Source organism: Argopecten irradians, chromosome 10 (assembly GCF_041381155.1).
Source record: "Argopecten irradians isolate NY chromosome 10, Ai_NY, whole genome shotgun sequence".
NCBI classification, from domain to species: Eukaryota; Metazoa; Mollusca; class Bivalvia; order Pectinida; family Pectinidae; genus Argopecten; species Argopecten irradians.
This window is the reverse complement of record NC_091143.1, coordinates 34,769,872-34,785,140: the sequence shown is the minus strand read 5'-3', so window position 1 is coordinate 34,785,140 and position 15,269 is coordinate 34,769,872. Positions and strand designations below refer to the sequence as shown.

Genomic DNA, 15,269 nt, shown 5'->3' with positions numbered 1-15,269 from the left:
TAAATTAATTTCCTCATAGGTAATGTCATCCTCAATACTCAAGGAGTTCCGATCACATACAATCTCTACATCCCTAGACCATCTATGAGATAGTCCAGGGGTGTAGAGATATGTGATCGGAACCCCTGGAGTATCGAGGATGGGTTACTGTAAAACTACTTTATTTTTGTGAGATACCAATTTTGGCATAATTTAGCAAGATAACTCAAAACTCAAATTGAAATGTTTCATAAGTAATTGTGTTGACATGTAATTACAAAATGTAAACATACTAAGCGCCATTGTTTGCGAATTAAGATATATGTGGATATGTTGAAATTACTGAAGACGTGAAAATAGAAGTTTTCTTAGCCATTAATCAGGTTTGATTGACAAGTTATATTTTGTGACTCCTCTGTATCCAAACAAAATCCTAGAGGGATCCTTGGATCTTGGTGCCCACTTTTGAATGATCTGCGTCAGCCAATGGAAAGAAGTATCTCTACTTTTCCCTTTGATAATATTGTTTATACATTGGGAAACCCGACAAAGTGTACATAGCAGCAAAGCAACACAATTCTATTGTCAAATTCAATACCGTGTTGTGTTTGTAAGAATGGGTCGAAATAAAAGATGGCTGCTTATATTATCGGTCATGTTGTTTCCTGATCATGACGACAGAACTCTAGGGACCAAGAGGAACCTACATGTTTCAGAGATCCCTGTTCTTTCTAGCCTACCATCATAAAATTGCTGTTTGTCTATTAACAGTTGAAGTTGCATATATTTTTCAGAAAGTGCTGCAGGGTTCCGTTTCAAATTTTGATTGTGTATATTACATTTGAGACTGATTAGTTAGGCCAGCAGACAGTCATCTTTGATTTCAATACTTAAAATTAATTATTGTTACCAACTTTTTTCAGAGTAGATTCCTCTTGGACTTTTGAAGACGGATTGGTCTACAATATGGCCGATCTTGGATTTCAATATTCAAAGTATATTGCTGCTATTCTCGAAGTATTTTGACCTTTCGTGTACATCAAAAGAGCAGTATAACGGTACACTGTGGTTGACTGTGTGGCTTTGAAGTACTGTAGTGGCTTTGAAGTAAGGCATCGCTCTCTGTGTAGTCTTCAAAGAAAGTTTTTGTAGGCCTGTGATTGGTTCAGATTTGTTCCCCTGAGCTGTCTTCAGTTTAACTATGAAATAGTCAAGGGGTGTAGAGATCGTAAGTGATCAAAACCCCTGGAGTATCCAGGATGTGCACCAACGGGCACCCAACGGGCACCTACATATGAAATTCGAGGCAGATCCCTCAGAGAAACTGTGATAATAAGGATTGTTTACGGACAACCATCATCTGATAATGGTAGGCTAAAAAACTAAAACAAAATGTAGGTCACAGTGACCTACTTACTGTATATGACAAAACTAGCTCGCATAGATGACCCATATATGAAGTTCCAGGAAGAAGTACATATAAAGGTATTCCAAGGAGAACTGTTCAATCATCCTTTCTTCAGTTTGGAGATATTACAATGATTACAATTACCTTGAGACAAAAAACAACAACAGACAAACAATGTTAGTTTAAATTAATTTAATGTTTCAGTTGTGAAGGTTAACTGTCAATTTGTATAGATTTCATTCTTCCAAACTTGCACTTCTTTCTTCCACTGTATATATATATAATATAAAGTAAATGATACATACATTCAAATATTGAAGAGAACCTATCAAAAACTTTGGAACTTGTTTAGTATAGATTTATGATTGATTGATTTCAAGAAGAACCAGTGGAGATGAGACTGCATTTTGATTTCAGTAACACTACCAAGATGTAGAAAGATTCACATGTATATACATTTCATAATACATTCTTCATAAATCAGTAAAGCATATAACATTAAAATCCTTACGAAAATCTATGATAACACAATCAGTAAAGCTCAGAATTATCCTGTTAAAAATATAAATACTCTACCCCCAGACAAAAACAAAAAGACTCATTCGCACATTCTCAAATTCCTTCCATTCATACAAAGATTCCCGCCTAGGGCATTCACCCTGCGCCAGCTGCAGCTATATACAGTATGTATGTAGAACTATATCCAAATGAATACTGCTAGATGTGATTTCTTATAAACAGTAAATAATGACCTACCAGAAATGCAAGTAAAGGCCTGAAAATCAAATTTTTAACGTCTTATTTTCCCCTGTTGACAGGAGTTTCCCATCATTTCAGACCTGGAATTTTAAACGTTACATCGAATGGAATCCTTGTAAAAGCTATGTCCCACTAAATTGAAAGATTTACTTACCAAGAATGAACAATAACAGCTATTATAATGACGATGAAAGTAGATATAACATTTACACTAAGAAGGATGGGAATATAGGTTGTAATATTTATGATAATCATGTACCTCTTTCATTTCATCTGCACATTTTCACTTTATATCTACATTCATGCTCATTAAGTGTTTATTTATTTATAATTCGGTCTTCTTCTTCTTCTTTTTCTTCTCGCCGCCCATGGCTGCCTTGACGCCAGCCTTATTTTCGGCGTTGGTTTCCAAATACTTCAAGAAATCACTTACTTCTCGGCCTCCCTATAGAAAGAAAAATCAACAAATTAATCAAATAGTTTGGGTGAGAAAAATCAATGGAATCAATAACAATTTTCGGAAACCAAAAATATTTTGTTCATGCTATGATATGATATGTATATCATGTTAAGACAACAAATTGTATATCATGTTAGACAACAAATTGTATATAATGTTAGACCCCATAAATTGTATATCATGTTAATACCCACCTCATATTTTCGTGCTGGAGAATTTTTTGGTTTAAAGTATATGGTTGGGAAGCTGAAAGAAGAAAATAAAAATAATTTAGTTTGATGCCATGTTAAACAGACAATTTTCATTGTAAATTCATTGAAAATGATGAGTTAAAATTGACTTGCCAATTAATATCAAAAACTGTTCAGGTGTTGTAGCCTTCCTGATTTTCCGTTAATATGATTTTCCCCTTCTTATTTTATATTTGTCTTTTAAAAGCTTATCTTATTTCATTGTAAATGCTATGAAATTTTTCAAACTTTTTTTAAAACTCACCCTCTGACTTCATATTGACTGGGGACATCATTAGCTGTGGCATCCATTTTAGCAATAACAATATCAGAGACATCTTTGAGCTGTTGGAAAAAAGAATTCCAATTTTACATTAACAAGATCGAGTCACAAATCCAGATATAGGCTCAATTGAATTATTTTATATGTCATGGATGATAAGATTCTATCATCATAATGCAATATTTTATGTGAATATGACATATGTATTTTTCCAACCTTCATTTTTAATAAAAAAATTTAATTTCATATTTTATATCTAATTGTTGATTTAAAACCAGTTAAGTGTTTTAATAAATCAATCTAAAAAGAAGGAGTTGTGTTTTCTGACCTACCTTCTCTCCTAATTCATTATATTTAGGCTCCAGTGACTTGCAGTGTCCACACCATGGGGCGTAAAATTCTAACAGTGCATCTTTGTCATCAGTAACTATCTCATCAAAATTTTTAGCAACCAAAACCTGAAAAATAAATTTACTAATCAAAATGTTTTCTACGCACAATGAAAACAAAAACTGATTAAATTCTTTTTGCTGACATGGGATTTTTTTTTATTACTTTTAACTACTTTTATTTTAATTCCCATTTCAATACAGAGTTTCATGTCCATCTGAGTAATTAAAGAGTGATAAGGATCTTTAATAAATCAATTTCAGAAAGATTTATTACACTAAGGATGAATATATTTGTCAAATGTATAAAATTAAAATTATAAAAAAAACATACCTTCACTGGACCACTGTTGTCAGCTGGGACTGCTTCTGATTTCATAAAAGGTTCAAGTTTGTCATCTAAGAAATCGTTGACAAATTGCTCAAATGTATCCATTCTGCATTTAAAAACATACATCTGAATTTTACTACATATATGAAATGACAGAGCTTTTTCTCACTGCTTTGAAAATGGAGCACATGGCTTTGAATTTGGGAAAATGTGCAACAAAACCAAGATTTGGGAAAGATTATAAAATATGAAATAAAGCAAAACAAATACGATTTTATATTTCCAGTGTGAAAGAAAAGGCCTGACTGACAACATAAAATTTGTGATGTTATCAGAGAATTTCATATCTTATTTTGTTTATAACTCCAGTAACAAATTGCATTCAACACAAATACCAAAAGAAAAAATAGGAAGCATTCTTCTTAGGGATCTTGGCGCCCACCAAAGAATGATTTATGTCTGACAATGGAAAGAGGATCTTTTCCCTGCTTTTCAAACTTTTTCAAACACACTACATATAAAATTTGAGACAGATCGCTATAGTACTTTCTAAGAAAAAGTGGTAACAAACTTCAACAATGAAATCTAAGATGGCGGCCGGTTGGCCATCTTTTTTACCGATCAGTCCCAAAAAGCATTATGGAGCAGTCCTTAAATGCAATATGCACAACTAGGGTTCTAGGGGAACCTACATATGAAATTTGAGAAAGATCCCTTCAGTACTTTTTGAGAAATAGCGGTAACAAACTTAAACTATCAAAATCCAAGATGGCCGCCTGTCGGCCATTTTGTTCACCGATCGGTCCCAAAATGCAACATACACAACTAGGGCCCTAGGGAACCTATATATGAAATTTGAGAAAGATCTCTTCAGTACTTTTTGAGAAATAGCGGTAACAAACTTAAACTATCAAAATCCAAGATGGCCGCCTGTCGGCCATCTTGTTCACCGATCGGTCCCAAAATGCAATATGCACAACTAGAGTCCTAGGTGAACCTACATATGAAATTTGAGAAAGATCCCTTCAGTTCTTTTTGAGAAATAGCTGTAACAAACTTTAACTATCAAAATCCAAGATGGCCGCCTGTCGGCCATCTTGTTGACTGATCGGTCCCAAAATGCAATATGCACAACTAGGGTCCTAGGTGAACCTACATATGAAATTTGAGAAAGATCCCTTCAGTTCTTTTTGAGAAATAGCGGTAACAAACTTTTAACTATCAAAATCCAAGATGGCCGCCTGTCGGCCATCTTGTTGACTGATCGGTCCCAAAATGCAATATGCACAACTAGGGTCCTGGGGGAACCTGTATATGAAATTTGAGAAAGATCCCTTCAGCACTTTTTGAGAAATAGCGGTAACAACCTTTAACTAACAAAATCCAAGATGGCCGCCTGTCGGCCATCTTGTTGACCGATTGGTCCCGAAATGCAATATGCACAACTAGGGTCCTAGGGGAACCTACATATGAAATTTGAGAAAGATCCCTTCAGCACTTTTTGAGAAATAGCGGTAACAAACTTTAACTATCAAATCCAATCCAAGATGGCCGCCTGTCGGCCATCTTGTTGACCGATCGGTCCCAAAATGCAATATGCACAACTAGGGTCCTAGGGGAACCTACATATGAAATTTGAGAAAGATCCCTTCTGTACTTTCTGAGAAATAGCGGTAACAAGAATTGTTAGGAAGCATTCTTCTTAGAAATAACTTATTCCTGTGTATCTCAGGCAAGTTATTTTCAAAAGGTCAGAAGTTTGAGAAACAGTAAAATAATTAACTTACGAGAATTTTTCTGTCATGACAAATTTTCTGTCGCGACTGTCTCGTGCGTTGACTTGTACTCCTTCCAAATCGCCATCCATTCCAAATTCCTTCAATTCGGGTTCAAATTCCAAAGTGTTGCTTACAGCAAAGTATACCTCCTTACCAGAATCCTGGATCTTCTTTCCCACCTTCATCACTCTGAGAAGGATTTTTTTTATGATATTAAATGTATTTCAAGAAAGAATTCCAATAAAAACAAAAACCTTTATTTTTTTGCACATAGCTCATTTATGCAGACAGAATGCTGCATAGAGGTCAAATTTCATGGGTGGTTTGCTTTCACTATATTCGCATTTTCACTTAATTCTTTGAATTATAAACACCAACAAAATATTCAGAAATTTGTTATCAATCTAATTATTGATAGTTAAAAAAATATAGGAAATTAGTGAACCATGAAATCTAACTTCCAAGAATATGCTCCGTAAAGGAAAACACAAAAATTAACCTCACAAATTCAAAACACACTGCAAAATTATTGCATTCAGTTTTAACAAGATAATAAGGGTTTGTAATGGTACAAATCGCATGTGTACACTATTGAAATTATTGGTGCCATAATTTTCATGATCTATTGTTCAGTGTCGGGAAGAAAACATCACTTAATTACCTGTTTCTCCAGTAGTTGGTTCCTTTAACATTCTTTACGTAGTCGACATCAAAGTAAGCAACAACGAGAGGCCTTCTTGTGAAAGATCCAGCATTGCCCTGAGTACGGTGGCCGCAAAGACCAAGCCTGTGAACAAATAATGAAATAATTCAAAACTTTGGTAGAATCACTATTAGGAAATGAGTGTACACAGGGCTCACTCTGCCGATCGCCATAGGCGAATTTGAAATGCATTTGGCGATTTAAAAACAGCATTGGCGAAAGAAGAATTTTTCATGAATCCAAAATTATCCTTCTAATGTAATCTGACGTACTGTACTACAGTATGTCAGATTACATTGGAATCGAAGCAGCGTCTTCTGTGTTATGTTTAATTTTAGTTTCATTAAAGCTCGACATATTTTTCTAAACACTTCTCAGACGTGTGATTTAAAAAAAAATCAACACTTATATTCATTAAGATTTAGAAACTTTGAAGATTTCCATTATCAGTTTTTCTCCAAGATGAAATTTTATTTTAATTGAACAACAGTTGTTGCAAAATTGACAAACAGCATATGATAGAGTGATTGTATATAAAGCAAACAATGAAATTCCATTTGTAACTTTTGACTTACACATTGATGGCAATAAAGTTCCTGAGGTTATCTGTTGTCACCTTCTTATCAAACTTGGTAACAGGATCTTCAAATTTGTTGTTCAAATGTTTAGGTTGGAACAAGACAACTTCACTGTAATATAAAGCAAGATAATTCAAGCGTTAATTTTAATAATGTATACTGTACAACAAAATAAGACTGGAAAATAACTCAATAAGCAAATGTCTGCTCTTTCATAGATGTCAAAACTCATATATTTATAAAAGTCATATGAATGTAGATCAGCAAGGAGATGTCCCTTCAGATCAAACTCATACACAGTCTAGGGGAGATAATTCATTCAATAAAGATTTGTTTAACTGATTCCAAAACTTAAAGATTTAAATAATTAATGCAAGACCTAATCCCTGCCCTTCTCCTAATATCTATTACATTTTATCACTCAAAACCATAAAAACACATTTCTTGTTTAAGTCTCTTTGACCACTGTAACACTAAAACAGTTGAAATTTTTGGAAATCCTCCAGTAAAATGGTTTTGGTAGTAATGCTTACTCAGAATATCCAAGTTTATCCATAACAGCTTGATCACTTGTGTAACCAAATCGAACATTTTCATTCAGTACATCAGCAGCTTTCTTGAATGCACTTAAATCTGAGGTGTCTTTGAAGAAACCTGAAAAAATCGAATGAGTTTAGGATAAATACTTGCTTCTATTGAACTAATTTTTATTACTAAGTAGCAATAAAATGTGTATTAATTTGTAGATACCATTATTCCTCTAAGTTAACATGTATGTTCAGAAAAACCACCATCTCTTTCTTTAGATGTAATCTGGAGTCTGGGAAATTGTCATGTTATAAGAAACAGAATACAACTTCAATAAAGATACTATATTACGCTATACATTTTTATACTTTTATCACTCATAATATCTCAAGCAAAATCCTTCTTAATCCAATCCTTTAACCCCTCCACTTTGTCGCAACCAAAATCTGATTTGATCCTGAACTGAATTAATCTGATATACATTATCCCAATCGTTTCTTACCAACTAAGGCATATTCTTTTTTGCCAAGGTATTTTTCTGCTGCCTCAACATCTAACAGTTCAGTGGCAGATGGTCCAGCTTCTTTCCTTAGAACTTTGAGGATGCCAGCTATGATAAAAATAAACACACGTCAAAAAATTGTTCATCGAATTGCAATTATCATATTTATTCTTTATGGCAATATACCTCTCTATTTTCCTTTTTTCGGAAATAATATTGATGAGTCATTATATTTGAATACTTAATCTAAAAGTAATTGATTCACATCAGTCGTGTTATTAAAATGTCAATTACTTATACTTAATGATTTTTTTATAAATTCATCTTGAGTCATTTTTATACACAAATTTGAAGACTTTCATTCAAGCATATTTGTAACTATTTTAACCCATATCATTATAATTATGAACTTTAGTACAATTTTTCACCTTTAAAACTGGATTGAATGCGACAAATAACATTCATTGTTTGGTCCATATTAGACCAGGTATATAAAAAAAAACAGAAATAATTCTGGTAATTATATTTGTTTATTCTATTAAGAATTGCCATTACCTTCATCTCTGCCTCCTTCGTAGTCTTTGGAGAACTCTCCTCCACGGAAGATTTTCAAGGTAGGGTAACCACTAACACCGTACTTGCCACATACTGCGGTATTTTCAGTACAGTCCACCTGTAACAGAGATGTAGAAGTTTAAAATAATGTTGTTGTTTTTTTATATAATTTGTTCTAATCATTTCTGTATCATTCCAATTTTTTAATACTTTCTGGTTTTTTTTGACAATTCATTGATGACCCAATTCAAGGATCAAAATTATGAACTCATCTATTATTAATGCCTATCGTGTTTGCACTGTACCTATTACAGTAAAACCCCTATAACTCGAACAGCAGAAGATCAGATCAATAGTTTGAGGAATACAAGGTATTTGACTGATCCGAGGTTGGTCACAATTGTGGCAATGATATTTTTATTACAATGATTTTTGCATTTAAAATTTTTAAGAAGGTGTTACTGTTTTATGATATAGCAATATCAAATTTAAAACATATATATTAATTACATAAATATGGGCTTTTGAAAATGTTTTAATGGTTGAACACCTATTTGATGAATACATGGTTAAATACTTTGTATTAGATGAAACGGGAATATATATCTGTTCAAGGAATAAGGGGTATTCGACGAATAGCTGTTCAAGCTATCCGGGGTTTTGTTATATGAAACATATAGGAACATGGTCAGGACCATGAGATCAGTTCGACGAATGTGGAGTATTCGCGGAATGCGGGTTCGAGTTACAGGGGTTATACAGTACTGTATATATAGTCCGGACGCTCTGCAATTATTTTATTAAGCCTTAACCTTTCAGCACTTCCAGTACTTTGATTAGATATTGACCACATGCTGTTTCCCATAATGTTGGAAAAATTGACAGAAATATCACAACTATTAATTGGACACACAAACTTATTGATTATCAAAAGTTCAATCAGTTAGTGTGGCATGTTTTGTTAAAATTTAAGAAAGAGTATGTATTTGCTGTATTTTGTTATTTTAATGAAGTAATTAATGGTATGCTGGAATAAAAGTATATTTACTGGTTTTCTTCAACTGTAACCCTGTTCATGTAGATTGCTTTACAGATTCTTAATTGTTTCTTTTCATATGCCTTTGACAAGACAAGATGAGTAGATTCAATCTATTGTCTCTGACATGCCCCAATCTTCATCGCTGGGTACAAAGTTTTAGAGACGGTCATCCCAACACAAGTTTCCCCGTTCTCCTTACCTTGGCGAGTGGCACTGGTATATCATCATTCTTCAGCGTTGTGGCAGCTTTCTCATAGTGAGGGGCTAAATTTTTACAATGGCCACACCTGAACACAAGAAACAATACATCATTAGTTCATCATTAAAAAATAGCAAATTGTAACTTGGTGTACTAATCATGAAATAGTCATTCTGCTTTGTTATCAACTTACAAATATCAAGTCTGGAGACAATATGTTCCCATGGTAATTCCTGTAGTTAGTGTTGCATAACAGGTAAAATATAATTCAATAATTCATTTTAAATACAAATCAAATCCAGATCACTGGAGTGATACTAACTGAACCATAGCCACTGAGTCACTGCTTTGGGGATGGGGCCAGCCGCCTGTGGCTTTGAATTTGGGAACCAGGATTTGGGAAAAATTATGAAATATGAAATAAAGCCTAACAAATAATAGTTTTTATTTCCAATGTAGTTATGTTCTTTTCTGAAGCCAATTCACAAATATTTAATGTCTTAACCAACAAAATTCATGAATGCAATATTTTTGGATAGTTTTCAATAAATTTTGATTTTGGGAAATTTAAGGCTTGAATTGGAAAATATTGAGAGGTTTGCCATGGGGAATGGGGCTGATTTTGGGCCGTTAATAATGTTTAAAAAAGCCTTGCAAAAGCCAAGGGACACTGATGACTGACCTGCTTTTTTTTTTTTTACATTATAGCCATCCCCCACCACTAAGACTTTTAGACCACCTTCCATGGATTTTATTTAGTTATGCAACAACATTTCTGTCAAACAACCGAAACAAGTAATGAAGTCTGTTGCATGATAAGTCAAAGGCCCTACTGGCAGGCGACCAGATCTCGTACCAGTTCAGTTCTCGCCATCACACCTGTATCGGTACTATCACCAAGCAAACTTATGTCAATAGGGTCATTTTCTGGCTAGACACTACCATGGCGATTTTCACAAAAGGTTATCTAAAAATTTGCGTGATATCATACATTACAAGTATGCATGCTATGGCAAGAATGGATACACAGTCAATGAAGGGCCATAACTCTGCAAAAGTAAAATCACATGCATTTGGCAGAGTATAGATGCAAATATGTCATCGCTGAATACCCACAAGTCACCGTTCTATCACTATCAATACAGTGGTGACTCGTGGGATTTACTGTCATGTGTGTTATGTACATGTATGTTTTGCTATTGATCCCTTTCGTATGCATGTAACAGTTAAGGAAGCAATAAAGTTGAATTGGATTGAATTAAACTGACTGTCTTATACAGTCAGTCGTTGCAAATATTAATATCACGGAAGCAGACGATTATAAACACAAATTAATACCCAACTCCAAGGCCACTCAAGTGAAGCCACTGAATCCATTTAAATAAAAAAAGAAAATCCATTCAATGAAATACTATAGATCTATCTCCAATTAATATGTTTAGCAGCAACATCATTGTCACAACAATATAATTTGAGGCAGGAAAAAGAAGAAAAAAACTTAATTCACCCCCCCCCCCCTTTCATTTCTCTGTGGAACAGGAATTACCTATAGGTCTTTGGCCCTACACAGACTACATAGACATCGCAAACATTAAGTTTGACACATGAATATATTCTGAGACATATATTGTATTATTTACGAAATGTTATTACGGAACATGTTTATCTGTAGGCCAGTTTACGTTTCAGAATAAGTCATGCCAAGATAATCGGACGATTAAGGAAGCCTATTTCTGCTACTTACCATGGAGCATAAAACTCGACTAAAACTAAATCAAGTTTCTTAATTTCAGTTTCAAAGTTAGTGTCATCGAAAACAAGCACATCACTCGCATAGGCGAGCGATGCCAACACCAAAAGTCCGGCGAATTTCAACATTTCGACTATCTTCCTTCTCGTGTTATCACTGTGTGTCTCTTCCGATGCCGGTAAACACAACGTGGACGGAGTTCGTGCGGTGGCGAAACGTGATTGGTCCACATGTACGTTTAGTCAACGGGAAATCCCGACAATGACCGAATTAACCGGAAGCCACAGGGAGCACCTTTTTCATCACTAGACGAGGCCTATTATCCGACACAAAGATATACATATGTAGCAAATAGGCCTACAAGAAAAAAAAATGGAAGAGAATTACTTATAAAGAACTTCACGTGACTAGCGAAAATTCAGGTTTTTTTTAATGTTGGGAATGTAAAACGAAATTGATAATTTTATAGAGTCATAAAAGTTATTAATTTACCATTAATATTACACTTACCATCACCTTCCTAACAATTTAATTTTAATTAAAAACGTTTCCAGCTGTCGTCCAAATATACCGCGCGTCAGTTGATTCTTCGCTGTTAACATAGTTTACGCAGGGAATCCTGCATTTGGTCGGTATTATAACATCCACGGTCATTATGTACATTTTCGTATATTATTTAATTATTGTTTTTAAGAAACTTTTGATTTTTGTTTCGCAAATCTAGTGTACCTTAACTAATACTCGTTTTTGTTGGTATAATTTTGACCAAAAACAAATCTATAGTTATTTTAACAAATATAATTGGAATTTAAAATCTGCGATAAACAAAAGTGCTACATACATGTAAATAAAATATTTTTGACGTTAAGATTTGTCTGCAATTCAGTGTAATGGGAATGTATATGCACAATGTAATCAATGACCCAAAATGAAAATATGAATCATTTTATACGATAGGTCACTAGCTATAGGTTGCAGGGACCGATGATAGACTTTAGGGAGCTAAAAGTTTTCCCGCATTTTCCATACAAAACTGTATGAGCTCCGTGGTACATGTATTTGGCACGATCCTACATCATGATGGACCAGTCCAATTATAAACTTGATACCAATACATATTGATGTGAGCTAATATTACAATAAATAAGAGAAATATATAGATAAATTAATAAAGAAAGAGAGAACACATGTATATAATCTATATAAACGTTACAGAAACTAATCAATGTCCAACCTTATGGTTGTTTTGACTCTTCGTACTTAATTTGTGTACACTTGATCTCAGGGGTCTGATAGTTGCAGTTTATATAAATGTGGACCCACCAGAGTGTCCATTTATTATTTACATGTACATAAACTGCAACTAATTCTCAGACCCCTGTGCACTAGATATGCAAACGTGTATATATGATAAAATAACAATACCTGTACTTGAGCAGAACTAATTATATTTCAGGTGTAATTAAATTCATTCCAATACTGCGTTACCATATATCCTACTCGCTAGCAAATACAAAACTACACACATCACGGTATCGATTGTTTATAATGTACATTGAGCAGTAAAAACATTTGTCAATATTTCAGTTTCTTTTTTAGATATTACAACGACTAGATCCCATGATTACTCATGACAAAGTAAACAGACTAGCAGGGTTAATAATGAACATTGACTTTCATTGCACCTGCTATTTCTGATATAATGATAGACTTGCAGTTGCTTGTGGTGGATTCTGATAGCTTGGTGGATAAGAATTTAGCGGGACCCTACTGATTTGTCAAAATTATTAACTTAGAGCCTTTAGACTTATAGATACAAAAATACATTGTATATTATACAGGTACCAGTACTACACCGCACACTCATAAGGCAAAAAAGTCTGTTAAGGGTTAAATTGAAAAAAAAAAAAAAAATGAAAATAGGGTCGGTCGGTCGTGAGGATTTGAAAAAAAATTTAGTGTCTTTCACTCTAAAATGATGGCCGGAACCGGAGTCCCGACTTTTTAATTATTTTTTTTTTTCGTAGAAAGTTTGAAAAGAAAATTAGCGTCGGGGGTAAAAAAAATTAGGGTCGGTCGGGTAACCCTAACCAGACATAATTTTTTTTTGGCCTAAGCATAAACTCTCCATTAGTTTGCAAACATCATATAAGATGATACATGTAGGAGTCAAACAAAGGAGGTGCAGAATGCCATCTCCGCCTAACGGAATATTTTCCTCTGGAAATTACCCTATTCAAGCGGAATCGTTTGTATAAGTTAACCTCTAACAGTTACATCATGTTCAGAAAAGGACGGTACTTAATTAATTTAAGACATTTATAAAAATGTTTATTTCAGTAAATAGTCTTAAATGATCAAATTAAATATTTGATTATAAATTCTGTAATGTATGAAAAAAAACTTTAAAGATGCCCCACCGCTGACAAATGGTATTTTTCTCTATCAAAAACAGGAGCAGACGAATAGGTATTTTTCTCCAGTAATATAAAAGTTACTTACTTTACATCATTACCATCATTGAAAAGTTTGAGCTTCTAATTTTACTTCAAGATCAAAAATATTATTAAACAAATTCCGTGGCACTATATGTTCTATATGGAATGAAGTTCCAACTGCGCATGCACCAAAAGCAAAATAAAATATTTTATATTATTTTTTGTGTTAATTAGGCATATGTATATACACGATTAAAAACCAATTAATGTTCAAATGATAAGTATCATTGATGGTCAGTAGGCGATGTAACAGTCTCAAACTAATGGTAGACGTCAACAACGGTGAGTTATCTTTAACTTTTTAACTTTCTACAATATTAGGTCCATACACTATTTTATCTTAGAATATTAGGTCCATACACTATTTTATCTTAGAAATGATACCATATTGTTGTCAATGAAAGATTTTTTATGGAATTTAGTGAGTTCAATAACACAAACCACTACAAATAGTGCACTCGGTAAGCCAAATCTTGGTTTTATGGAGAAAAAAAAGACAGATGTTACACTGACACAGCTGTCACCAGCCAGCGTTATCATCCTGCATCGATTACCTCCTTAGACTAATAAATCGTCCTTTTATGGTTCGTTCTATACACTTTGTGACATTTGTGGGGTAAATCCATTTTTATGAAAGCAGATCGGCACTCCTTGCTACTATATGTTTTTGCTTAGAATAATAAAATAATTGGATTCTGACTGGACTTGATATGACAAAACTATCCTCCTTATTTTTCATTTATACAGAAATTTACATGAAAGTAAAAAACCAAAAAGAAAAAAAAAGAAAAAGATCAAGTAGAAGAATAATGTTTTGAATGCCGTTTATCAGATTCTATTAAAACATGAACATTAAAACTGTGAACTTACTTATTTTAGCGGTAATCTTTTCGCGGTGCCTTCGATACACTAATTCATATGCAGCGCGAGTTTGCGGTCAATTGTGAAAGAGCAGCATTCCTGTTTATATAGATAATGTCGCGTTTGAAAAAAAAAAACAATGCTATTTACAAAGTTAATTACATTCCACTTACACCCAGGTGTGTTATATACGGAAACGTATATGGACCTCTACTTGTTGTGTAAAATGTCATTTTGTCGACATAACTTAAGTCGACTTGACAACATTTAACTAAACATATCGTCATGTAAATGTCGACATGTTTAGATAATATCACAAGTTGTCGTAATTATTAAGTCGCTAACAAGAGATGTCAAGATGCAGAAAGTCGATCTAGATGTGATGTCTATAAACTTAAGTCGATATTATATATATATATATACAGCAATATATCGTTGT

At 33.6% G+C, this 15,269-nt stretch overlaps 1 protein-coding gene across 1 annotated transcript; it reads right to left on the bottom strand.

Annotated features, from left to right (window-relative positions):
- Window positions 1-1,564: 1,564 nt before the first annotated feature.
- Window positions 1,565-11,680, bottom strand: LOC138333726 (protein disulfide-isomerase A3-like). Its single transcript, XM_069282283.1, has 13 exons — window positions 11,466-11,680; window positions 9,722-9,809; window positions 8,484-8,601; window positions 7,929-8,036; window positions 7,432-7,552; window positions 6,896-7,009; window positions 6,279-6,404; window positions 5,627-5,806; window positions 3,843-3,945; window positions 3,452-3,577; window positions 3,102-3,181; window positions 2,801-2,852; window positions 1,565-2,591 (listed from the first exon to the last, which is right to left on the bottom strand). The coding sequence occupies exons 1-13, from the start codon at window positions 11,597-11,599 to the stop codon at window positions 2,472-2,474; spliced, it is 1,470 nt and encodes a 489-aa protein (XP_069138384.1). The 5' UTR covers window positions 11,600-11,680; the 3' UTR covers window positions 1,565-2,471.
- Window positions 11,681-15,269: the final 3,589 nt, after the last annotated feature.

Coding starts and splice junctions, on each gene's coding strand:
- LOC138333726 (XM_069282283.1), bottom strand. CDS start 11,599: ATGTTGAAATTCGCCGGACTTTTGGTGTTGGCATCGCTCGCCTATGCG. Junction 8,602..9,721: donor TACCAGTGCCACTCGCCAAG/GTAAGGAGAACG, acceptor TCTCTGTTACAG/GTGGACTGTACTGAAAATAC. Junction 3,946..5,626: donor GTCATGACAGAAAAATTCTC/GTAAGTTAATTA, acceptor TTTTAAATGCAG/AATGGATACATTTGAGCAAT.